Genomic DNA, 27,012 nt, shown 5'->3' with positions numbered 1-27,012 from the left:
CTAGCTATTAATTAACCAAGCATGTGTGTGCTCATGGGTGGTGGGGTTATATTGGATGGAATGGTTGGAGGCTGTGAGTGGCACCCTTTTGCTGCCAGCCTGCCTTGTGCAATCAGTGAGGTGCGGATGAAGGTGCTTTGAAGGCCAAGTGTGTTTTAGTGGACATTTTGACATGAACTAGGTATTAAACTACTATACTGTAGTATAGTATGTTGCAGGCATTCTTCCTATACTTATCAGTGTGCCCTGGATGCATTTGCCTCCTGGTGTTTCTGCTTCATACAGTAGATGATGATCAGTTCTGTTGAGATCCACAGAATGTGTGTGTGTGTGTGTGTGTGTGTGTGTGTTAGTGTCTTTCTTTGCCCTTGGCCAATGCTCCAGAAAACATAGTCATGCTGAGCAGAGAGAAATCACTGCATTGCCATGATCGACATCCAGCCATGCACGAAAGTCTACCATACCTCTCCTTTGCTCCACAAAGCCATTGTTCACGCATTCAACTCTTCTTTTGTTATTCACACTATTGTGATTACGGTGCTTTCATTATCAATCCGTTGAATAAAAAAAATAATTTTGGTGCATCACTTTCTTTCCAAAATATATTATTTAATAAATCCTTCTGTTTCATGTTTGATTTCAGACTATTATTAGTCCACAAATATGCATATTTAAAGACAAGTAATGAATTTTCAGGGCGGCACGGCGATCTAGTGGTTAGCGCGCAGACCTCGCAGCTTGGAAACCAGGGCTCAATTCCACCCTCGGTCATCTCTGTGTGGAGTTTGCATGTTCTCCCCGTGCATGCGTGGGTTTTCTCCGGGTACTCCGGTTTCCTCCCACATTCCAAAAACATGCTAGGTTAATTGGCGACTCCAAATTGTCCATAGGTATGAATGTGAGTGTGAATGGTTGTTTGTCTATATGTGCCCTGTGATTGACTGGCGACCAGTCCAGGGTGTACCCCGCCTCTCGCCGGAAGACAGGTGGGATAGGCTCCAGCACCCCCCGCGACCCTCGTGAGGAAAAAGCGGTAGAAAATGAATGAATGAATGAATGAATTTTCAAACATAAAAATGGCGAAATGATTGACTGTATTCAAATACAGTCAATTATTTGTAAGGAACAATATCCTCCTATTCCCCAACCTTTACAATTAATGAAGAAAATGAAAATTACAAGAGCTGTAATTTCAGCACACTATTTGTTCATTTACATTCTTTCCTCGTACATATGTTTTCTTGTTGGTTTAAGGGCTGGACTGGTGGGATATGATGGGTCGTGAAGGATGGTTTGAATGCAGACTTCTTTTCAATAGAGAAGGAGGACACATTTGTCTGCCGCATTTGGAGGAGCCTTCACGCAGCATGATGATGTCATGCATCCCACAAATGCGCTCTTTTAAGATGCAGACCCCGGATTCAGACACAGCCTTTGTTTTAGTCCGAGGAGCACAGAGAGGCTTTTCTAACAAGGATGCTGAAAGAAATGAGGACTTTCTGTGCCTGATATTTGGGCAGGAATTAGCAAAGAAAACACATTGATAGATGGTAATTTACTTGAAAGTAGACTGACAAAAACTAATTTTTGGGGAATTTTGCCCATCATTCACAATCCTTATGTGAAACATGAACACATATTTCTTTCCCTTTTCTGTGCATTATAACATGAAGAAACTAGTTAATATGAGCTAGCTAATATGACGCACATATTTTCACTACGAAGCTCTCTACAAAAAAACCCCAACAACATTTTATCGTTTTATATACCGAATTTCCGGACTATAAGTCACACTTTTTTTCGTAGGTTGGCTGTTCCTGTGACTTATACTCCAGAGCGACTTATAAATGAAAAAAAAACTGTTTATGTTATATAAACACTGGACACCTTTTCTGTTCATGTTTTTTTTTTTGTGTAGCTGAATAGCCATTGTGTTAGCATATCTTACACCTACATATTCGGCCTGTTCTCTATTCTTTTATTGTTAGAACTTGCCTTCTGTTTTGGTCAAGTAGTTTGTAAAATAAATTACCCGGAAAAAATGCGACTTTTTTTTCTACCCAATTATGCATTTTTGGCCTAATGTGACTTATACTCCGGATTGACTTATAGTCCAGAAAATACGTTATGTGCTGTGATCATGCATGAACAAGTACAATTCCCCTTTAAAGGAAAACTACGCTTGTTTTGGAATTTGCCCATCATCTACAATCCTTATGTGAAACATGACCCCACATGTCTTTCTCTTTTGTGTGCCCTCTAATGAGAGAAAAAACGTTAAAAAACAGCTAGCATGTGGGAGCTAACAATGCATTTGACCTATTTTGACTATAAAGCCCTAACAAAAAACTCCCAAAAAACACCAACGGTGTTGTATTTCCATAACTGAGCTGTATATAAACCAAGCTACAGAATTTTCAAGTTTGTCAAATTAAGTCTGTGATTAATTCTGATTAATAAAGCATTACTTGACTTTAATTTGATACCTCATTATCTCACGATTCACCACAAGAGGTTCAATGTCCAGACTATTTTTTGTCCCAAACTTCATTTCATTTGAATATTTACGATAGCATGTAAGCTGTCTTTTCCCACTCCCACCATCATTGCCACAGTGTACCGCCCTCCTAAGCTACACACAAATTTCATAAATGACCTTACAGTTTTACTCTCCCATCTGTCCACTCTCTCACCTCATGTACTATTACTGTGATTCCAACATTCCCATGGACAACAGCAGTCTTCCTCTCATGAGAGATTTTGACAGTTTTTAGCTTTCATCAATTTTCAGACTTCACTACATTAAAGGCCATAAGGCCATAATACCCTGGACCTCATTTGCTGCTCTGGTCTCACCCCTTCTAACTGCACAGCTGTCCATGTCCACATATCTTACCATTTTGTCATTTCATTTAATGTCCCCCTCCACCTCTCCATAACCAAAACTCCATGTCTCATTTCATTTCAGAACATAAACGCCATTAACTTGGATTCTCTCGCCTCCTGTATTAATATTTCAATCACGGACCCCCAACGATGAACTGCTTGACCTCTATAAAAATGACCTTAACAACATCCTCATGCCATGTGGTTTACTCCTGAACTACAGACTCAAAAATAACACTAGAGCGCCTCTGCAGGAAAATTGGCTAACCAGCCATTCATTTTTTACCGCTTTTTCCTCATGAGGGTTGCGGGGGTGCTGGAGCCTATCCCGGCTGTCTTCGGGCGAGAGGCGGGGTACACCCTGGACTGGTCTCCAGCCAATCACAGGGCACATATAGACAATTCACACTCACATTCAAACCTATGGACAATTTGGAGTGGCCAATTAACCTAGCATGTTTTTGGAATGTGGGAGGAAACCGGAGTACCCGGAGAAAACCCACGCATGCACGGGGAGAACATGCAAACCCTGGTCTCCTAGCTGTACTCGACCGCCGTGCTATATAAGCTGTATATATAAATACATAAAGCTGTATGGTTTGCTTTTTCACATGTGCTCCTAAATGAAAAAAAATCAGAAGCACAGAAAAACAATTATGGGCAATGTGAAATTTTTTAAATAGCACAATTTTATTATTAAAATCAAACAAGGTACACAGTAACACACATGTATACACGCATACAAACAGGTATAAATAAACACAGTGCCATCATAAGGCCGACATGTCCCTGGGATTATGTATGACTATGTATGACATGACTGTATCATACATAGCCTGGTATACTACATCCTACACATGTACACCCGTACTAAGCTACACATACACTCACATAACATGACTGACATCACGTCACATGCAATTCCATTTTTAATGTGGTGGTCTTTCATACATTTTGCTGGTGTCAAGGTTGGGTAAAATGTCAATTTTTTCACACTCCTAAACATTCATTTTTTTAATTAATTTTTCCACTTTTATTTAATATTTTGTTCCTACAATGAGCTGTTCACGGGTCCGTAAAAATGCGGTCCACACTTTGGACATCCCTGGTTTACATATTTCACAGAGAGTGGGGTGGTGTTAACAAATCTATGCTGTGTTTTCGTGGCACCATCAGGCAGGCTTCCACAGTGGACTTGTGGAATCACACTCCAGCCGCAGTATATCTTCCCCACTGCGAGCCATTCTCCACTTTCCAGTTTCCGGACCCCTGGATCTCATCTGCAACTCCAAACCCTCCACCTGCCAACCCGATCCCCTCCCCACAGCTCTGGTCAAAGCCTGCCTCCCATCTCTGTCATCATCTACTCCTCACTAACCTCTGGAAATGTTCTCTCTTCATTCAAAACAGCAGCTGTCACCATGTTACTAAAAAAAAAACAGGTTTAGACCCCAACAAATACAATAACCTCCACCGTATTTCAAACCTCCCATTCATTTCCAAAATATTGGGAAACCTGTTCCCTCACCTTCATGCTCGTCCAACCTATAATACCATCTATGAACAGTTCTAGTCTGACTTCTGACCCCAACACAGTACTGAAACCGCCCTCCTCGAGACCACCAATGACCTCCTCATGGCAGCGGATTCCAGCCTACTTACCATCCTCATTTTTTTATTTATTTTTTTTTTTAGAGGGCTTCATAGTTGGAACCAACGTACTGTTATAACTCCACAGTTGGCATCCCTCAAACATACATACTGCACTTGGGTGTTTTATGTACTATTTTTTTTTTTTTGCATGTTCCTCATTGTAGGACAGCAGAAATAAAACACAGGAAACATTTGGTTCTTATTTTTACCAGAGACACAAACGTGTCCACACGCTATAGACTGCATTTTTTTTTTCTTTGCACATTTTGCACAGATTTGCACAGGCAGCAGTTTGTTTATACAAAAAGGTTACAGTTGCCAAAGACCACCTTTTAATCTTTATTGAGTCTTGGTACAATGGTACAACATCCTGAGGGAGTGTCTTGGAGAAAGTGAGCTACCTTGATAGACATTCAATTCATTTTCTGTGTACACAATACAGGTGTTAATACTAGTCATATATGTACAGCACTTGGTTTTATTTCTACCGCAATATTAATGCTTTTTCCTCACACCTCTTACAAGTGCATGCAAATAATTCATTCATTCATTTTTTTACCGCTTATCCTCACGAGGGTCACATTGGTGCTGGAGCCTATCCCAGCTGTCTTCAGGACACCTGTCCCTTGACTGGTGGCCAGCCAATCACAGGGCACGTATACACAAACAACCATTCACACTCACATTCATACCTATGGACAATTTGGAGTGGCCAATTAACCTAGCATGTTTTTGGAATGTGGGAGGAAACCGGAGTACCCGGAGAAAACCCACGCATGCATTGGGAGAACATGCAAACTCCACACAGAGATGTCCGAGGGTGGAATTGAACTTGGGTCTCCCAGCTGTGAGGCCTGCGCGCTAACCACTCATCCGCAAATAATGTATTATGCAAATCCCAGTACAGGGGTTCTGCAGTTTTAAAATGTTAATAACCTCTTACGTAATTTCACGTAATTTCAGTTACGGTCATTTTTTTTTCTCTCTCTGCAACTCCTGTTAAACTTAAACTATAACTATGGTGTATTAGCTTAGCGCAGGGCCTAACTTGTGTTCTTTTGCAAGATAATATTTTCTTTGTTGACCTTCCCCGTGCCCCTACTGTGAACATGCCTGAGTGGTATGTAAGCTAAGGACACAGTTGGATGTCATCCGGGCCAGTAGGTGTTCAGGCAGGGCTGCAGAGTGCTGCTGATTCTCTTAGTGCTAACCTTTGCGTCCCTGTTGTTCATCTTTCCTGCAGCATTGACAGGAAGTCAAATGGAGTATCATGCCCCTTCTGTCCGAGGCCTTCACACAGCTGGCGAAACACGACTGCGGAGAGGAGCTGCCGAGGATACATACTGGGCCTATTCAGGTATGTGTTTCTAAATGAGTCTAACCACTGGTTAAGGTTGCTGTTGCTTGGGAACATTTTAGTCTTTATTGAACCAGAGACTACAGCATATGGACATATGTTGGACATTCTTTTTTCTTTTTTTGTTTTTGATTGCATTAGTATTTTTATGTCTCAAAAATGTACTATTGTTCACATTTGTTTAGCTTTTTTCATAAAGCACTTAAAGATTTGCAGACTTGTTTGAAACTACCAAATATTCAGTAATTTTCAGGATTTTAACTAAGCATACATCCTTCTGATCAACTTTGATTTTCTTAATTTTGGGGGCTCCGGGTACTCCGGTTTCCTCCCACATTCCAAAAACATGCTAGGTTAATTGGCGACTCCAAATTGTCCATAGGTATGAATGTGAGTGTGAATGGTTGTTTGTCTATATGTGCCCTGTGATTGGCTGGCGACCAGTCCAGGGTGTACCCCGCCTCTCGCCCAAAGACAGCTGGGATAGGCTCCAGCACCCCCGCGACCCTTGTGAGGAAAAAGTGGTAGAAAATGAATGAATGAATGAATGAATTTTGGGGGATCGCCATTTGCCCGATCTTTACATATGAAACCAATCTTATCCACCAATCTCATGTACCTCCTCAAAGGTCTGGAAGTTAGCCACTTTCCCCTTTAGCTCTGAGAGACTAACAGCTAGTAATGGCGCTATGGCTAAAGCTAAAGCTAGCGGGACCAAAAAGGCCGGGTAGCGGACAGCTGCTATGAGCAGTGAAAAGAACATCGCTACTACAAGGAAAGAGATAGAGTTCATAACATTTGACGACAAGCCATTTTCGATCACTGTGCAGAAAATTGTCATCGGTGCACAAGGCTAATTTTAACCCATAAAATACCACTTTGAGTACAGTACATGGTATATTTCAGAATTTTAAAAACACAAAAAAATGCATTATTTTCCATGTAATAAATAGTAGGAGGATGGGATTTGAGGTTTGAGTCTTTGACATGTCAAAGATTAACAACAAAATGGATCTGACTGCCAGATATCTGGCAACTTCATGTACACACAAATAGCAATTATGAAAACATCAGTTTTTTTCTCATATACGCATCAATTCAACTTCAATTCTGCTGAAAACAACTGATTTAATTATGAATAGTTTTTCCCTATAATGAACGAATAGCATATTTCATATACAAAAGACATGAAGAAACTATAACACAGCTAGCAAGAAGTGCACTCGCTAGCATGTAGCATATCTCTCCTCACTGGGACAAAGATGATGAATGACTGACAGGAGAGTTCACTCGCTATCCATTCCACTATAGAACCAACACGCAAATTAAAGGAACTATATGTCACAGCAGTTACGAGAAAAGGAGGAGTGGGAATTTGTTTACAAAGGAGCATGAGCCCGTTTAATGGAGATGGATGATATGATAAAGTTCTGCAGTCATACTTTATTGGACACACAACGAACGTTACAGCTCTGGAGGAGCCAACTTCCATAGCCTCAATATTCCCAGAGAGCCATCATTGATCTTTCAGATGAGCTTTTTGAGTTTATTCATTTCTATCTTAACTGATGGCCCCTTGTGTATGCAAGAGCTTGGAGGACTATATTGTGGATGACAGTTTTAGTTAGCGTTGATATGGCTCCCTCTGTCCCTATTGCATGTTTGATCCCAGGTCTTATGTAACTTATGATGTAATGGCAGACACAAAGGGGAAAATAAGATGCCTGGAATCTTGGGGATTTTCAGTTCATTGTCAGTTCTGTAAGAGCAGACAGTAAAGTTTGAATACGCTTAACACTCAAAGAATTTGTAGTCTGGACACATTTTTGTTAATAATCATTAACCCCCGCCAGCCAGATATTATTTTCATGAAAAAGCCAGGTTTTTACACAGGCCCATATTTCCGTGCTGAGGCATGTTGTAGTACATCTCTCTATAAAGCTTGGTTTGTTGAAATTGCACCAATATACCATCATTCCAGTTTGCAGTTAGAACCGCAAGCTCGAACAAAACACAAATGTCATATATATATATATATATATATATATATATATATATATATATATATATATATATATATATATATATATATATATATATATATATATATGTACCGTATTTTCTGTACTATAGTTCTGGAGTATAAGTCACACAAGGCCAAAAATGCATAATTAGTTAGAATAAAACATACATAAGTCGCACTGGAGTATAAGTCGCATTTTTTGCGGGTAATTTATTTTAGAAAATACTTGACCCAAATAGACATTACGTCCTCTTGGAAGGGAAGTTCTAACAATAAAAGAATAGAGAACAGGCTGAATAGATGTTATGTTATGGTTACAATGGTTATTCATCTACACAAAAAATATGAACAGAAAAGGTGTCCAGTGTTTATGTAATATAACTATTTTTTTCATTTATAAGTCGCTCTGGAATATAAGTCGCAGGAATAGCCAACCTATGAAAAAAAGTGTGACTTATAGTCCAGAAAATACGGCATATATATATTCCTGTTCTCTCCTGTTCATTTTTTTCAATAAATTACAGTAAAAATGGGCATACTTCAGACATATGTAGTTGCAAATGGAGATTAATTCTAATTAATTTTTTAATTCTTTTAATTTCTATTTGAGAGAACTACCTAATGTGCAGTTAAAACAACACGATTGTATTGTTTGACTGGGTATTCAATGTTTTTCAACCAAAATAAGATTGGAACATTGAAGGTGTATGCTGTCAGGTTAAGAACTAGTAATAAGTGAAAATAATAATAATTATTATAAATAAAATAAAATAATAATTTAATCCCAGCACCCCTGCACAATATTTGCATAATATACCACAGTACCACATGATCAGTCATACAGGGAATAGTATAAAGTGCATATGGTGTCTTGTATAGAATATAGTAATACTGCCTATCACTGTATTGTTGAACACTATACGTATTTCACAACCTCATCGGGTCAAAATGACCCACGTCTCGACAGGTTAAATAAAATACTGTTTGTAATTTTCATTTTTTTCCTATCCAACATCTTAAACCTTTTGAGGACACAGCCACACACATGCACCCCCCCCCTCCCCCCCACACACACCTTCACAGTATTTTCCAGAGCTGCATGATATAAATGTATGATGCTGACAAAATTGAAGCGCCAAACCTAATTTGTACCATTCAACACTACACACTATCAGGGCGCTCAGGCCTTGTGTCATAGCCTTCGAGTGGGTAAATGAAAATGAGAATTTGTGATATTTTATGCAGATCTTTTACTTTAGATGGGGGGGTAATTTGTAAGTTGGCAGATTTTTTTTCTTTTTTTTTTCTTTTTCATATCAGAAAATTGAAATGCTAAATACAGCATTAAAAAGGAACAGGCTGTTAAGACTGGTTGCCGGTTGGACAGCAAATCAAAGGGCGGAGTTGATGGTTATAAGAAAGTCTGTGACAGCCTGGCTTGCTTTTTGGATCTTGATGCAGACAAGAGATGAGATTGCAGAGAATGAAGTACAACCTAAAGACATCAGATGAAGACCAGCAGACACGAGCAGAGAAGGTCAACAAATAACTATAATAATAGTTATTTGTTGGCTTAAGTTTGGGAAGCAAATAAACAGCAGTCTAGGAAGACCCATGAAAACAAAGAACTACTGTAGAATATCATGACAACACTAAAAGCAGGTAGCAGTGGCACTGACGGGAGAACTCAAGTGTACATGGGGGAACCATTAGTAATCATATGTTTCATTGTAGATGAATCATTGTATATTTAGGTGTAGCAATTTGAGTACTCACAGAACAGGAAATCATAAAGCCCCCCCCTTTGGGGCGCGTACTCCAGTTTGAAAACCACTGTCATACACTAATATTGTCATGCTAAAATCTATTTTGAAAAACATATATACCAAGGTTTACTTATATCTGTCTCTCAGTTCTCAAATTTGTAACACAATTGTGTTATTTACTGGTCTGTGTCACCAGATTAATGAAAAGTCAGTAAAAAAAAGTTTTTTTGTCTGAAGATATATTTTTTAGTTCATCTACCTTGCTTTTGTTCTTCCTGGAATGAGATGGTTTGAAAGAGGAGCGAGGCAAGCCGTCCACATTAAAGTGGACCTATTATGCTTTTTCCACTTTTCTGACCTATAAATGTGGTCAAAATGTTGTATTCTTGTGTCAAACAATGCCAAGGTTATGAGGTTTGTGCATTTGGAAGTGAGCCCTAAAAGAGGTTTGGGATGGCTCAAAACGCTCTGTTTCTAAAGGTGGGGTAAAACTGCCCCTTTGTGATGTCACAGAGTGCAGACCTCCATATATGGTTCATAGTTGGGAAGCATTTTGGGCCTGTGACCAATCACCGGGGGCGAAATAAATTAAAACAGACCGTATTGGCAAGAAGCACAAATCAAAGGAAATACAGCTGGGATAGGTGCTGATTCCATAAAATGTCAAATGTTTTCTGGGGGGGTCATTGTGTGTAGCTGCTCAAGGTCCCCTTTAAGGTCAAGAAAGCATCTTTCAACGAGGTGGGGGTCTATGACACACACTATGACACTCTTCTCCCATATACAATTCATTCATTTTCTACCGCTTTTTCCTCACGAGGGTTGCGGGGGTGCTGGAGCCTATCCCAGCTGTCTTCGGGCAAGAGGCGGGGTACACCCTGGACTGGTCGCCAGCCAATCACAGGGCACATATAGACAAACAACCATTCACACTCACATTCATACCTATGGACAATTTGGAGTCGCCAATTAGCTTAGCATGTTTTTGGAATGTGGGAGGAAACCGGAGTACCCGGAGAAAACCCACGCATGCACGGGGAGAACATGCAAACTCCACACAGAGATGGCAGAGGGTGGAATTGAACCCTGGTCTCCTAGCTGTGAGGTCTGCGCGCTAACCACTAGACCACCATGCCGCCCCCCATATACAATTCTGTCCTTTTTATCCCTTCCTAAAAGTCTTTTTCAGATGGGTCCATGACCATCATGACATCTGAATGGGATGAGGGAAGCAAAGGTGATAACCACGACAACGTTGTCAGCCAGAGACCTCACTCTATTGTATCCCAACGATCGTCATTTGACACCACTAAAGAGCTACCATTCCTGTCTAAAACTGCCTCCTCCTTTAGAGGTTAAATAGATTGGATCTTGCACCAGACTCTCAGACTAGAGCTGTCCTATCTATTCTACTAGTGTGTGTCCCATCTCGTCTTTGAACTGATGAACTGATGAACCTGCTAGCATGAGAGGTGAAACGTTTTCTAAGGCAACCTGGACTGTCCACTTGCAATCGATTGTTTAACATTTGGCCCTTGGTGTCTTCCTGGGATTAAGAATGCTGATGCTGTCTGAAACATAGCAGAACACAGGAAATGGCAGCTAGAAATGGAAATGGGAACTGACCAAAATCAATATTGACATAAGCCATTTTACAAATGAACTTTGTCGATTTGTCCGTTAACATGAAGCTTGTTGTTTCAATTGATCGAGCAATTGGTTGGGCCCTAGAGGGACCAAATCAAGATGAACCAAGCATAATATAGTTAGTGGTTTGTTACACAACATATCAACATGAGCCAAAAATGCTCATCACTGTTTTCCAAAGTCAATGCTGATGTGAGTGAATATCTTGGTTTGCCTAAAACACAAAGGTTTCATGGATGACTAAGAACATTTAAAATATTCCCATATGAGAGGTTGGAAATTAGAGGATATTTACATTTTTTAATCAAACAACAATTCATTGAAAACTGATGAATCATCCATCCGATTAATTGTTGATTAAATGTTCGCTAATGTGGTTAGCACGCAGACCTCACAGCTCGGAGGACCAGGGTTCGATTCCACCCTCGGTCATCTCTGTGTGGAGTTTGCATGTTCTCCCCGTGCATGCGTGGGTTTTCTCCGGGTACTCCGGTTTCCTCCCACATTCCAAAAACATGCTAGGTTAATTGGAGACTCCAAATTGTCCATAGGTATGAATGTGAGTGTGAATGGTTGTTTGTCTATATGTGCCCTGTGATTGGCTGGCGACCAGTCCAGGGTGTACCCCGCCTCTCGCCCCAATACAGCTGGGATAGGATCCGCCACTTAACGGACAAATTGACAAAGTTCATTTGTAAAATGGCTTAGCGGTAGAAAATGAATGAATGCATGAATGTTCTGAAATGGACCAAAAATGGTGTCTGACAGTCCATCTCCTTGCAGACATTGCAGTGTCTTGTATGAATTCATGAACAATTCATATGAACAATTTGTAAATGCCACACAAAGGTAATTTATAACATGAACAAGTTGTGCATATATGTAATCTATGTTGTTTATCCAGCACCCACTAGTGCTTTCTTTTGAAGGGTACCTATTATGCTACTTTTCCAGCCCTTTGTTGTGGAGCTACACACGATATCCAACACACAAAGCTTTTTATTTCTTCCAGAATCTGCACCTATTTAGCTGTATATCTTTTGTGGTTCTGTGAAAACGGTCTGTTTTAATGTATTCAACCCACGTTCCAGGTCCAGGCACGCCCACTTCGCTGTGGTTGGTCACACTCCTGTGTGCATAGAAACACTTCTGGTTTGCGCAGCTAACTTTGATAAACGGCATAGGAGTTGATAATACACATTTATTTATTTTTAAAAATTTCCGTTTTTAATATACAGCCATGTGTGTTAGATCCCGAATCTGAAACGGAAGTAGAGAAGTTTCCCAAGAGCTTACTTCAAGATGTCTCTCAATGGTAAGTAGCTTTAGCATTTTAGCATCGGTACCCGAATGTGGCCACTAATTGTGGTGGGAAATGGCTATTAGCAAGCGCTTTTGCTCCATGACTTACACAAAATAAACACAGTTCAGACACTGATAAATTGTTACTTACTGCTTGGTCAGTCCCCACGACCAAGTAATGTTGAAAGGTGTCGGCTATTTGCCGGCCCATAAAACTCGTGTAAAATGCTGTTGAATGATTAAAATCCATTCTTTTGCTTGTCGGGGATCAGGAACTCCAGCCACTTGTTCCTGATGGTGGCGTCGAATTGTAAACAAATGTGGCTTTGCTATAGAGCAGAACTTGGGGGAGGGCCGAGCGCTTGTCTGCTTACAGGCACGCCCATATAAGGCAGTCAGACCCTCTGTGACATCACAAAGGGGCAGTTTTACCACGCCTTTTGAAACCGAGAGTTTTGAGCCATCCCAAAATTCTTCAGGGCTTTTGACTTTTCACATTTCACTTCCTAATGGGCAAAATTATCTGAAACTTTATTTAACCCGAGAATACAATATTCGAACTTTATAGGTCAGAAAAGTGAAAAAAGCATAACAGGTCCCCTTTAAAATGTAAAGATTACTTTAATTGATGCCACCACTTAATTATTTGACACCACAAAGTCATTTTTTCCGTCTGCATGGGTGTGTGCGTGTGCACGCATCCCCGTTTATTAAAGGAATGCTAACAGCAAATTGAGAAATCCGTGTGAGGTGTGTGGGGCCATGCATTATACAGCAACTCTCGGTGATTGTGTCAGCGGCTGCGTGTCTAATGCAGGATCAAACCGATACACTCACTGAGAAGCATTGATTTGTTGCCTTAATATCGTCACACCTTTCAAGAAGTCCTTGAGTAGTCAAGGTGTCTGTGGAGGACTGAGAGGGTGATATCCATCTCGTTCAGAGATGCACACACTTTTCCAGCATGCTTAGAAAATGACCAAAGTCCAAATGTTGCATACAAAAAGAAAACCCATGTATTTATAAATATACTGGGATATATTGGGACTTCTGATAAATTGTATGTTGGTGTTCCTTGCATTAATGCATGAAGACATTTTTTAGTACTGTATTTCTGGTTTGTTTTTAAAGTACCCACTACTTGTTATACCCATTCTTAGGTTTAAATGAGTTCAACTAAGGAGGCAACTGGGTTGCAGCATTTGTTTCAGTTGTAGATGCATGCGTGGTGACCCATGTGTCGGAACGGATGATGTTAGATGTTAGACTGGCTGCCCAGTATGACGATTAAGGGACACATGCCATAGTTAGGGTGGATGGCAGTCTGACATCTATTTTTTCCATGCGATCTACCCACACTACCTTTGCCATTTATGTATTGGGCAACCCTGATGTAGTGCATTTAAGGTGGGAAAATAATATTTGATCCAAATACAAAACATGGCTACCATATCAGATGCAGAGAATACAATTGGTAGACTGGAGAGACACAATTTTTCTTGTTCTTAAAAATCACTTATGCTGTGAAATATTACATACGTAATGTGGTAGTCTGGCTAACTTCTGTTTTCTTCTGTAAAGTTGTAGCATTTCTCATGCAGTTAATTTGGGCTTTGTATTTTTGGCATTTGCAGCATTTTTTTCATATTTGTTTTTTTATCCTGCATTATTTGTGACATTGCTGTGTACACATTTCGGAAAACTGGACGATTTCACTCACTTCAGGGTTTCCCCTAGGATTTTTTTCAAGCTGTGGTGGTGGGCTGCATTGGAAGGCGGACTGCTGCCGCCGTGTTCTGTGGCGTCTGTAATTTTTTAAAATGACACAGAGCACTTTTGTATTAACTAAGGTTTTTCAACAACCAACAGGACATGAACCGGTAACGTTGCAAAACTGTTAAATTTTGTTAACTGTTAACTCCTACATTCCAAAAAACATGCTAGGTTAATTGGCGACTCCAAATTGTCCATAGGTATGAATGTGAGTGTGAATGGTTGTTTGTCTATATGTGCCCTGTGATTGGCTGGCCACCAGTCCAGGGTGTACCCCGCCTCTCGCCCAAAGACAGCTGGGATAGGCTCCAGCACCCTCCACAACAACCCTTGTTGAGGACAAGCAGTAGAAAATGAATGAATGAATGTCGTCTCAAGGATCACTTACACACTTACACAGTACGCATATAGCTGAATAGTAAACAAAACATATAGCAACTTCTCATCAATCCAAGTCAATTTCAGATTTAAAATAATGTACATATTTAAGACCTGCCCATTTCCAGGTAAACCACACCCACTTCCGGTTTATACCCCACCCACTCCGAGTATGGATACAGATAATTTAAACGGGTAAACAGATACAGATAGTTGTGTACTGGCTCATCCCTAGTCCTTAACTGACAACAGTGGGACAGTTTAAGTTGACCCCATTTGTGTCGACAACTCATCCAAGATCAAGTCCGCATGGGAATGTTTTCAGGTTGAAAGGGTAAAGTTAGCTTAGTTTTCTGTTTGTTCGTTTTTTCTGCTTAGTGTAGTGCAGGGATTTTTAGTTATATATTCTCACTCTGCTATATCCATGTGTTAGTTCTTGTATTTTTGTCTCGTGGCGAGTCCGGGGTATTTCAGTTGTACTTTTTTTTCCCTCTGTTTGTGTATTTTTGGTTCAGACGCATTGTAATAAATTTTGTTACACGTAAACTTTTGCATTTTGGAATCTAGTTACTGGCTACAGCCACTCGTGAGTTTGTTTGTAAACATGTTGAGTAGGTGGATACACAGTTTTATCATCTTAAGATTCCAATACCATATTCTGTATTCATGTAGTACGTATATTTGCGGTGTCTTATTCAATATAAACCTGAAAAATTCAATTGTGTGTTTTGAGTTGATCTGTCATTATATAAGATAAGATAAGATAAGATATGCCTTTATTCGTCCCACAGTGGGGAAATTTGTATTGCACAGCAGCAAGAGTACAGAGTCAGTTAAGCAGTACAAAATACACAATATAGAAAAATAAACAATATAAACAACCCATGTCCTAGAGTAACACCGAAAGCATGCAGTATTGCATGCAAAACGCCAGCTAATGAAAGAATATACCCTAAAAGTGACAAAAGCACATATTTTTTACATGTTATATAGAGAGGTATGTACTACCACACATTTTGTTACATCTTTTCACAGAAGGACAGAAATGAAGAAATGACAACCATTCAGAGAATGTAACCCTTTGAAAAACATTTGTCTTCTCATCCCAGACTATTTTTCTGTTCACTCACTACCTTTTGACATAACAGACATTAACTCAGTAGGTTTTTTTCTTTGCAATATTTCTCAAGCTGTGGTTACACCCGGGGGAGGCTTGCCTCACACTTTGAAAACTGCGACCCGTTCTTTTTTCCCAATCCGCTGAACATATTCAGGCACCACATACATCGATCCGCTGGGACTGTGTGCAACCCCCCAACCCCCCGCTCCCCGGCAGCGTTGTGCCACTGTGTATTGGGGGTGAGAGAAATTCTCCCTCGTTTGTGAATTAATTTTCCATGAGCTGAGATTTGGTTTGAGCTAAATGGGGACTTGGATGGAAAGTCGTCCTCCCTGTCTTTTTTATCCCACATTTGTACCGTTACCATTGTACACACTCACTTGTGTGTGTGTGTGAGATTGTATATGCTCATTTCTTGCTCTTTGTCTAATATGAAGCCAGGCTATGCCGCAGGCCTCCTGTCTCATCCATCCAATTCTCTTTCTGTGTTTAGAAGTGTGTGTATGTGTGTGTGCTGAGCAAGAGCTAGGCAAGGACACTAATTTGTCTTTTGTTGACGTTGAGTGTGGGGAAGTGATGTCCCTGCTTATTAATTATGCCTTAAATATTAAAAGGACTCCATCAAACATTAATTATTCATTAATTTGGCCCAGATCATCTCAGCTAAAGATTTTCAACACTTGTCATACATCATCTGACAGGATCATGACAACGTTGCTGTAGTGAGAGGTTGGCTGTAAAGACAAGAGATGTGTGTGTGTGTGTGTCTTTGTGAATATGTGTGTGACTTATCTTTTCCTTCTCCTCATATACATAATTTGTATATATTATTCATTCATTCATTTTCTACCGCTTATCCTCATGAGGGTTGCGAGGGGTGCTGGAGCCTATTCCAGCTGTTTTCGGGCAAGAGGCGGGGTACACCCTGGACTAGTGGCCAGCCAATCACAGGGCACATATAGACAAACAACCATTCACACTCACATTCATACCTATGGACAATTTGGAGTCACCAATTAACCTAGCATGTTTTTGGAATGTGGGAGGAAACCGGAGTCCCCAGAGAAAACCCACGCATGCACGGGGAGAACATGCAAATTGAAGTAACAAAAGCAATTTACATTGTGTAAGTAAATGTACTGTACTTAATCAATGCACAGTGCAACTTTGTTACTTGAAAGTACGAAAAACACAGGAGTTTTCTGTGGCACCATTGTGGCTTTTACACCCATGATCAATGAAAGAAAATTAGACTTGTGGCGTAACTGTGTTAGTTAGCGAAGAACTACAGAGTCAACGACTGATGACATCATAGACAGGTAACAGAGCTGAGGGACAATGACTTACCGTTCCGGTTTGGTGATAACCAGGAAAATGGACGCAAATGGAACAAAATTATTTTATCGTCTTTTTTTATTGCCATATTGGCTGGACAATACAGGTTAAAATAAAAGTTAAAAACTTTTACAGTTCATATTGTTCATACACAATTATAAGTCCATGCAATCATATATCATTTTGAATCTTACAGCTTAGAAATAATTATCACAAACCTTTTTTTATTTGGTATAATGTTTACAATATTGAATAAACCACAACCCAACTACAGTATAAATTGTAGGATGAAGAGTACAAGGATGAAGAGTGTTGAACCAGTCATGATGTGCTATATATATCACTATATTGACAGTTACTATGGTACCCATTATGTCATTGTATGGTCACATCACCTCGTACTTCGGTACGTGACAAAAAAAAACCAAAAAAACCCTTAAACCACATTAGGAAAGCAGGAAGTGAACAAATGTAACAGTTACTGATTGTAAAAGTACCAAATTGAGAGGTAGGATCTAATAAGCTTTGCTTCTACCTACTCCTTTCGGACATGTGGAACTGTGAACTGATTATGTGATCACTCAATTGTAATGTGATGCATGTTCAAATGAAATAAAACCATTACCATTACCATAAATTGACTGGTCAAGTTCTGGTTATAGAGGTAGTCATGGCCTATTTCTAGTGAAATACACACTCATAGCAGAAAGAGAAAGGGGGACACATCAGCAAAATGAGTCAATTTCAGTAATGTCCTGCTCAGTATAGCCCATCTACACTTTTGGATCTATATCTGCTTGCCAGGGATCGTCTGCAATGTCCTGATGACGCTTGGTCTAAAAGTGTCTATTCCCCTTGTTCAATTGGTCAAAGAGTCATTAATTATCCGTGCTACCCCACAGTTATCTACTACAAAGTGAATTACACAAGTGCCTATTGATTTCTGTCTTCATAGCAGGCATGTTTATAGAGTAAAACCATTGCTTTTCTCCTCAAGCGTTTTCCATTGCGAGACTAAGGAAAAGAAGTGTGCGGGTCTAATTGGTCTCGGACAAGGTCATCTTGACTGCCTAAACTCAACTGCTGCATGTTCCAGAACAAAAATGACAATAAAACATGAAGAAGAACAGAGCACTGAGCAGAAAATGATGACTGCTTAACTGTGACTTAAGTGTCCTCCACCTTGTCTAAATCTACTGGTTATTTACAGTGACTTCTATTCCTTTCAAAAGGAAAAAGGGAGACCAATTATTGCTTTGTAGTAGAAGAGTGTGTGTGTGTGTGTGTGTGTGTGTGTGTGTGTGTGTGTTTCCTGACGGGTTTCATGCTTCATTACCACGGGATATTGAGGTAATAAGGCCCCTTACATGCCCATTGAGGGAACATACTATCTCTGCTCCTGGCACTAAAATTAGCACACTGTTGAGGGTTGCTCCTTTGCCTGCAAAGATTAAAGACTCGGCCAAGATAACTGTTAAATATGCTTGACCCTTTTATGATCTAATAACAGTTCTTGTTCAATCAGACACTTTCTGGCTGGTCTCTGACATTACTCCCGTCACAAGTAAAATACTTTTTGTTTTAATGAGGCATTGTCTCGTTGGGGACACTTGAAGCAAGTACAAGCAACCTCAACTCCTCTCAGTGTGGAGCAGTAGTAGCTCTACTGATGACCAAGATCCTGACCCTATCTGCAAGGGAGAGCCCAGCCAACCTGCAGTGGATCTAATTTTATTCACAAGCTCGTCTTTTCAGTCACCATCCAAAGCTTCTGACTCTCGTGCACTTGGAAGGATGTAGAACTGATCCAATGTACTATTGTTCCCTCGCTGAGGGTTTTTAAATACGTACATGGAGTTTTGCATTCTGGCTCAGCTTTCTCTTCACAACAGTAGTCCACGTTACTGCTGAGACCGCACCAATCCGCACGTCTAGCTCGGACTTCAGCCTTCCCTCACTTATCACGCAGGCCTGACATTTGACAACTGAAAGTATTTTATCTGCATGCTTTTTTTTCTGGAATTTTATGTCATGATTTTAGAATGGGCTGTACGGCGAGAGGCCTCACAGCTAGGAGACCCAAGTTCGATTCCATGCATGTTCTCCCCATGCATGTGTGGGTTTTCTCCAGGTATTCCGGCTTCCTCCCACAGTCCAAAAACATGCTCGGTTAATTGGTGACCCCAAATTGTCCATAGGTATGAATGTGATGCAATTGTCTTAGTAAAGACTTGAAGCTGAGTTATTTATAGGTATTGCTATTGAACTTATCCAGTTGTGCCAAGTCAAGTTGCTAAAGTATCCATGAAAATGGATGTGCATTCATGCAGTCTGCAGCAGGAACATTCATAAATGATTCAGTCTTCGTAGCATGTGAATAGGGCAAACAGCCTTTATCCAATGGTTAATTATGCTCTTAATTAGTTGAGGAAAGCACACATAAATGAATGAAGTTTCATCAAGTGCTATATGTCTGGAGGGATGTCAACTCATTAAGCGTGACCACTGATACTTACTGATCTGTAGGCATCTGCCTCCAGTCTGAAATGTCCTTCCTCTGAACGAATGCAAATGTTAATGCTACCAGTGCGTCATGCTTTCAGTCCAGCTGGCTTAGTCAATGTAGCTCAGCAATTGTAGCTGTCCATCGCTAATCAGTTCCATTAATAAGGCTTGAGAGAGCCTACCATAATGGAACATGGCTCAGGGACTTGTGTCAAGATGTGTTTTGTTTTAGAATGCAATCCTGGAACATGTTCTCTTCAGGTTATATGAATCATCTCTTTTGTTCATGTTCTTGGGCATATTTCCTGACATGGCCTCCAGACTTTACACAAGGGGTGTCAGACTCATGCCATGAAGGGCCGAGACATTGCAGGTTTTTTTTCCAGCCGGTCACTAAAGCAGGTGATTTTAATGATTAACCCTCTTTTGTTTTGAGGGAAGAAGCTTGTCAATTGCTGGAGAAACAGGTTGGAAAGAAAACCTGCAGTGCTTCGGCCCTCCGTCGAAACAATCGAAATATTCTGCTTTGGGGATGTTTCTGTGTCATGGGTACAGAAGACTTTGGTTCATCCCTATTGACAACAATCTTTAGAGTGTGTCAGAAACAATACTAAAGGAAATTATTGGAGAAAAATCAACAAAAACATCAGAGAGGTATTCTAAACAGTATCTTGCGAAAGCAGACTACCCTCATTATTTTATAGTTGTAAACACCAATAATGATGGTATGAACGAGGTAGTTGATAAGTTCAACAACTACTTCTACACCACTATGTACATCTATGTAATACTTGCTTTATAGTCAGTATAGTTACTCCAGACCCCCATTCACTGTGCAATATCTGATCAACCTCCATGTGCAATATTAAGGACTTTAAATGCAATATACTAAGTTCTATGTGAAGTATTTCCATAATGCCTCATATTAACTCTCTAACAAGATGTCAGTGTATAGACTGGTCATATATGTCATCTCGTTTCATATTATCTACATACTGTATTGTATATAACTCTGGAAAAAACTGTTGATTTTGTTAATACTTGGGTTGTTCATATTGTTTATTTTTCTATATTGTGTATTTTGTACTGCTTAACTGACTCTGTACTCTTGCTGCTGTGCAATACAAATTTCCCCACTGAGGGACGAATAAAGCACAGGGACAACAAACGGGGAGCATACTTCACACATGTGGAATCAAACGCTGATCTCCTATCTGTGTGGCCTGCGCACTGAGCACTCGCCGCCGTGCAGCCCATTGCCCGGTTTTATGGTAATTAAATATTACATGTGGAGTACACCAGGGGTCAATAGTGGGACCAAAGCTGTTCCACTTTTAAATGAATGACATCTGCAAAGTGACAAAATATTTAAAGCTAATAGTATTTGCAGGTGATACTACTGTTTTTTGTTGTGGGGAAAGCACAGAAGAACTAATTGAGAAAGTTACTGATGAAGTAACTGATGAAATGGCTAGATACTTAAAAATAGATAAACAATAATAATAATTACGTGAATGCTTGTTTGTCTATATGTGCCCTGTGATTGGCTGACAACCAGTCCAGGGTGTACCCCGCCTCTCGCCCCAAGACAGCTGGGATAGGCTCCAGCACCCCCCACAACCCTCATGAGTATAAGCGGTAGAAAATGAATGAATAAATGAATGAATCTACTGGGTGCAAGTTCAATTTAGTCTATCCAAGTAGTTTTATCTATTTAGCTTTTTTGCCACACTTTAATGCAGCTGTAAAAAGGGCGGACTGAAAGGAATAGTAATGTGGTTAGGCAGACAATGTCAAAGAACAGAAAGGGAAAAGAAGGGTGAATGATATGGACGGAAAATGTGGTCGAAACCGAGGTCCAAAGTGTGTGAAGAACAATGCAGAATAAATGGTAGAGCAAAGAGAAGCTCAGAACAAAGGAGTAAAGACGATGATGATTTTAGCTGCTCACTCATGAGTCAAAACAACCTGATGAATTAATTAAGATTATGATATATGTAAAGATCAAAATCAGACCCGATGTGTGTGCGTGCGTGTGTGAGTGTTGGAGGAAGAATCCAGTCTTGTTTCTATTTGTTGGACTTTGATGAGGTCGGCAGAAGAATGCATTGATTTCGTAAAGGGCACGGAGGGTCTGATCGCCATTTGAACAGTCGAGTGTGAGATCAATGAGAAGGAGATGAAAACATGACATTTACTGTAGTTTGGGTCCCTGGGCATGAAGGGCCGGTGTCTAAAGTCACGCTGTCAGACTCCTCCCTCAATGAGCACACACTGCTCTCTTGACATGGGTATGTGTTCAGGGTTTAGCTTTGGGGTTGGGATTTTACAGTATTTACAGTTTCTCTGTAGGCAAAATCATCCAGACTAAACTACTGTAGTTCAGCAAAACTATTACATCTGTTTTTCAACAATACAAACACAAACTGGAAGGTGCCATGATACCATTCTGTGCACCAGATGGTAAGCAGGGCTTGCCCACAAAGCCTAGAAGAGATCAACTTGGGTTTCTGCCCTGTATTTCACCTGGAAATATTTTTTTTCAAATGTTAACAAAGAGCTCATTCATTCATTCATTCATTTTCTACCGCTTTTCCTCACGAGCTATCCCAGCTGTCTTCGGGCGTAAGGCGGGGTACACCCTAGACTGGTCGCCAGCCAATCACAGGGCACATATAGACAAACAACCATTCACACTCACATTCATACCTATGGACAATTTGGAGTCGCCAATTAACCTAGCATGTTTTTGGAATGTGGGAGGAAACCGGAGTACCCGGAGAAAACCCACGCATGCACGGGGAGAACATGCAAACTCCACACAGAGATGCCCGAGGGTGGAATTGAACCCTGGTCTCCTAGCTGTGAGGTCTGTGCGCTAACTCCTAGACCACCGTGCCGCCCTAACAAAGAGCTGTAATGCAAATTTTTCGACCCTTTGTATTGAGTTGTGGTCTCCTATAGAGCAGTTACACGCAATAACCCACACAGAAAACTTTTGATTTTGCAGAATGTGCACCTATTCCAGCTGTATTCCCTTTTATTTGTGCTTCCTGGCAAAACGGCCCACTCTGCTGTATTTGGTCACACACCCAAAGTGCTTCCAAACTATGAACCATATAAGGAAGTCCGCCCCTCGTGACATCACAAATGAACAGTTTTACCACGCCTTTTGAAACGCATCGTTTTGAGCCACCTCAAACTTCTTTCATGGCTCACTTCCAAATGTGCAAACCTCATTGTTTGAAACTTTGGCATTGATTTACAGAAGAATACAACATTCTAACTACATTTATAGATCAGACAAGTGGAAAAAGCATAGTAGGTCCTGTTTAAAAACAACTGGAATCAATACAGAACATGCATTTCTAATTTATAATCATTTGTTATCATGTTATTATTATTTCATTTTTTTCATGACTCCCCTGACTGCACACCCACTGTGTACATAAATATCTGCTTCAAAATGACCCAAAGTTATTCAACGCTTGTATCAATATGCGCATGCTATACCACCTAACTGGAAGAAGATGGTGTCATCCCTTTATTACGAATGTGTCACTAAAAACATGTAATCCAACCTACACGAAGCTGTTGAATAGAACATTAAAACAGAGGTAATAGCTGGTTTTGAATTGTCTGAGCAAAAATTCAATAAAAACTTGAGCCACTATGGAGTAGGACATGAGGTGAAGGACTGCCAAGGACTGCTTTGCTAAAGGCTGGGAGACCTCCTCACACTGGGTGGCCTCAGAGAACAAAAACAATAGGATGTGTTTAGGTCTTACATATAACAATCATTTTGTACCACCTTGGAATACACTTTCCCTCTCTGTCCGTCTTCGCACACACACACACACACACACACACACACATTTTTGTGCATCTGCAGTGACTGGTTCAGTCTAATCTTCACCCTGCACTTGGGCTGATAAAGCTATCCTGATGCAATCTATGGTATCAGCAACCCATTGGTTTACTGATCAGTCAACCACATATCTGGCTTACAGTGTGTAAACACGCTGTAATGGTTATATGGTAGGCATTAAATTGTGTGGAGAAAAAAAAAATATATATATATATATATATATATATATATATATATATATATAATACGACCACTTACACAATCTAAATCTCTTATCCAAATGTAGCTTTTAAAAAGATGAAGTGTAAAGTTATCACATCAATGAAGTCATTCCTAAATGCTAATTATAGGTTATCACATGGTTTGTCTGGTATCAGGCCAGGTATCAGGCCTTCGGTCTCGGGCTGATACTGACACTTGGGGGCATGATACTAGGCCTGATACCAGACAAACCATGTGATGATCTTATTATCACATGCAATTTAATCATGAGCTTATTATCACGTACTATTTAATCAAAAGACCATTTTGTTTCCAGAAAATGTTCAGTTTATTACATGTATTATATCTAAACAGTGTAAACACAATAATTGCAAAAATATTTCAACAATAATATTTTATCAACAGTCTTATCTTATCAATGTCTGACAATTAAAGTTCCATTAATCAAGTTTGGGTTTTTTGGTGACTGGAGAAACACTAGGAATATTTATAGTGTGTGTTCACGCTTGTGCGCTGTTCTCTGATTGGTTGTTTCACGGGCACGATACCAGAGCAGCGGGCTCTGAGTGGACAGCTACGGGGGCTGATACTGGACATGGTTAAACTCTATATTTTATCAGTATCACTGCCCTGGGCTTTGACACAGTATCATTTCGGCCTTTTCCCGTATCATTCATGGGCGCTTTCTAGGGTACAGGGACAATTAATACTGTAGTATGTGATAATGTGATGGATTACCAGCCAGTCAGCACTGAATACAATCTCCATATGTTGAGTAGAGTGCATGGAAACATGGGAAACAAATGAAGAGATACTTTTTTCCCCAACATATTTAATACATGTTGCTAGAGAATGAACGTATTTGTCGTCAAACAGATCAGTGTGTGGATGCAAAACTTTCTCCAACTAAACGCAGACAAAACTGAAATCATTGTCTGGTATGAGTCACCTTGAGACTCTATCTAAAACCTAATCATCAGGTTAGAAATCAAGCTGTAATAATGGACTCATTTCTTAACTTTAACAGCAACATTACATGAATAACATCAGTGGCTTTTTAGTACCTAAAAAATATTGCCAAAAGTGATGCCTTTGTCTCCAGCAGGCTGGACGATTGCAACGGCCTTCTCAGTGGGATCACTAAACCAGCTGTAAAACAGCTGCACAACATCCAGAATGCTGCTGTTTGAGTCCTGACAAGAACCAGAAAATATGACCCGTCCTCGGTTTTCTGCACTGGCTTCCTGTTGCTCAGAGAATAGACTTTAAAACAGCTTTGCTTGTACAAGTCGTTTCACATTTTTTTGTGCCAAAGTACATCTCTGACATGTGAGAGCCATATACGAAGAATCAGTGTGCACACGAAGAACATGCAAACTCCACACAGAGATGCCAAGCAGAGAATCGAAACCAGGTCTTCCCGATCTCCTGACTGTGTGGCCGAAATGCTAACCACTCGGACACCATGTGTGGCCTTCACAACAAATCCAAATTAGTGAAACCATAAGCTGATGAAATGCTGTTGAAAAATAAGCTTCAATACATCAAAACGCACAAAGTCAGGTATTTTAGGCCACAATTATCATGATCTACTGGCTGCGAAGATTCGATTAAATCAATCATTTTGATTAGAAAACATATGTAATTACTTTTCTGTTGCCTCAATGACTCATTTAATGAGTGTAATAGCTAAAATGGATAAAACCCAGACCACTCAGAGTGACAGTAACATCAATTATGTTGCAGAAAATGTTTCTGCACGAATACTACAATAGATTGTTGGTGTGGGTGCCGTGTTCTGTGGCGAGAGGAGAGAGGTGGCTCAAAGGAAAACAGCGACCAGGGTAAAAAGAGAGGAAAGTGCCCAAAGGAATTGTCAGAAGCTGTCAAAAGTTTGGGATCATTTCAGACTCAAAAAAGGCAGACAAGGCGGTGCAATGTTTGCACTGTCAAACAGAACTGGCACTACAGCACAGTATCAATGCTGCAGCACATTGCCAGAAAACACACTGCCTATTTACATAGCAAACAACCAGAAACAAGGTAAATTCAGATTTTGGCGGCGACCTACTTCATTATCACCTGCTTTTAGGACACACTCTGAATTTTTGTTTTTACTTCTATATATTTTATAAAAAATGCTGTCATGTTAGTAGTGAGGCTGCACGGCGGTCCAGTGGTTAGCGTGCAGACCTCACAGCTAGGAGACCTGAATTCAATCCCACCCTGGGCATTTTGCCTTTGCATATTCTCCCCGTGCACGTGTGGGTTTTCTCCGGGTACTCCGGTTTCCTCCAAAAGCATTCCAAAAGCATGCTAGGTTAATTGGCGACTCCAAATTGTCCATAGGTATGAATATGAGTGTGAATGGTTGTTTGTCTATATGTGCCCTGTGATTGGCTGGCCACCAGTTCAGGGTGCACCCCGCCTCTCGCCCGAAGACAGCTGGGATAGGCTCCAGCACCCCAGCGACCCACATGAGGATAAGCAGTAGAAAATGAATGCATGAATGAAAATTTAACGTCCATCCAAAATTAATGAATGTTAGAAGTGGAATTGCAATGTTGATGATGTGCACAACCAGGGTTCAATTCCACCCTCGGCCATCTCTGTGTGGAGTTTGCATGTTCTCCCCATGCATGCGTGGGTTTTCTCCGGGTACTCCGGTTTCCTCCCACATTCCAAAAAACATGCTAGGTTAATTAGCGACTCCAAATTGTCCATAGGTATGAATGTGAGTGTGAATGGTTGTTTGTCTATACGTATGTGCCCTGTGATTAGCTGGTGACCAGCCCAGGGTGTACCCCGCCTCTCGCCCAAAGACAGCTGGGATAGGCTCCAGCACCCCCGCGACCCTCGTGAGGAAAAAGCGGTAGAAAATGAATGAATGATGTGCACCAATAGGAAAACAAATTATGGTTACGGCAAGTAGAAGACAATTTTTTCTCTAACTTTTTTCCAATTTTCTTAAAATTTTCTTATCCTATTTTCTATTTTCTTAGTGTGAGTGCTCATTGTCCACACACTTTGTCAGAGGTATCGTTGGTGTGGTGGAGCTCAGAAGAAGCCGGATGCGTGGCAATCTCGCCTGCTCGAAGATGAGCGGTCATTGTGGGACACACTTTGTTAGCGGCGGTGTTGGTACAGTGGAGCTCAGGAGAAGCCGAACACACCTGA

General features: G+C 40.5%; 1 protein-coding gene across 5 annotated transcripts in view; it reads left to right on the top strand.

The window, feature by feature from the left end:
- The window catches only part of LOC131105890 (receptor-type tyrosine-protein phosphatase gamma-like), a 181,826-nt gene that overhangs the window by 43,149 nt on the left and 111,665 nt on the right, over positions 1-27,012 (top strand). For all 5 annotated transcript variants that reach the window (XM_058054374.1, XM_058054372.1, XM_058054371.1 and 2 more), the window contains exon 2: positions 5,783-5,896. In XM_058054374.1, coding sequence (XP_057910357.1) covers positions 5,810-5,896 — 87 coding nt within the window. In that variant the 5' untranslated portion in view covers positions 5,783-5,809. The remainder of the gene's footprint in view (positions 1-5,782; positions 5,897-27,012) is intronic.

Source organism: Doryrhamphus excisus, chromosome 18 (assembly GCF_030265055.1).
Source record: "Doryrhamphus excisus isolate RoL2022-K1 chromosome 18, RoL_Dexc_1.0, whole genome shotgun sequence".
NCBI classification, from domain to species: domain Eukaryota; kingdom Metazoa; phylum Chordata; class Actinopteri; order Syngnathiformes; family Syngnathidae; genus Doryrhamphus; species Doryrhamphus excisus.
This window is presented reverse-complemented; position numbering and strand designations above follow the sequence as displayed.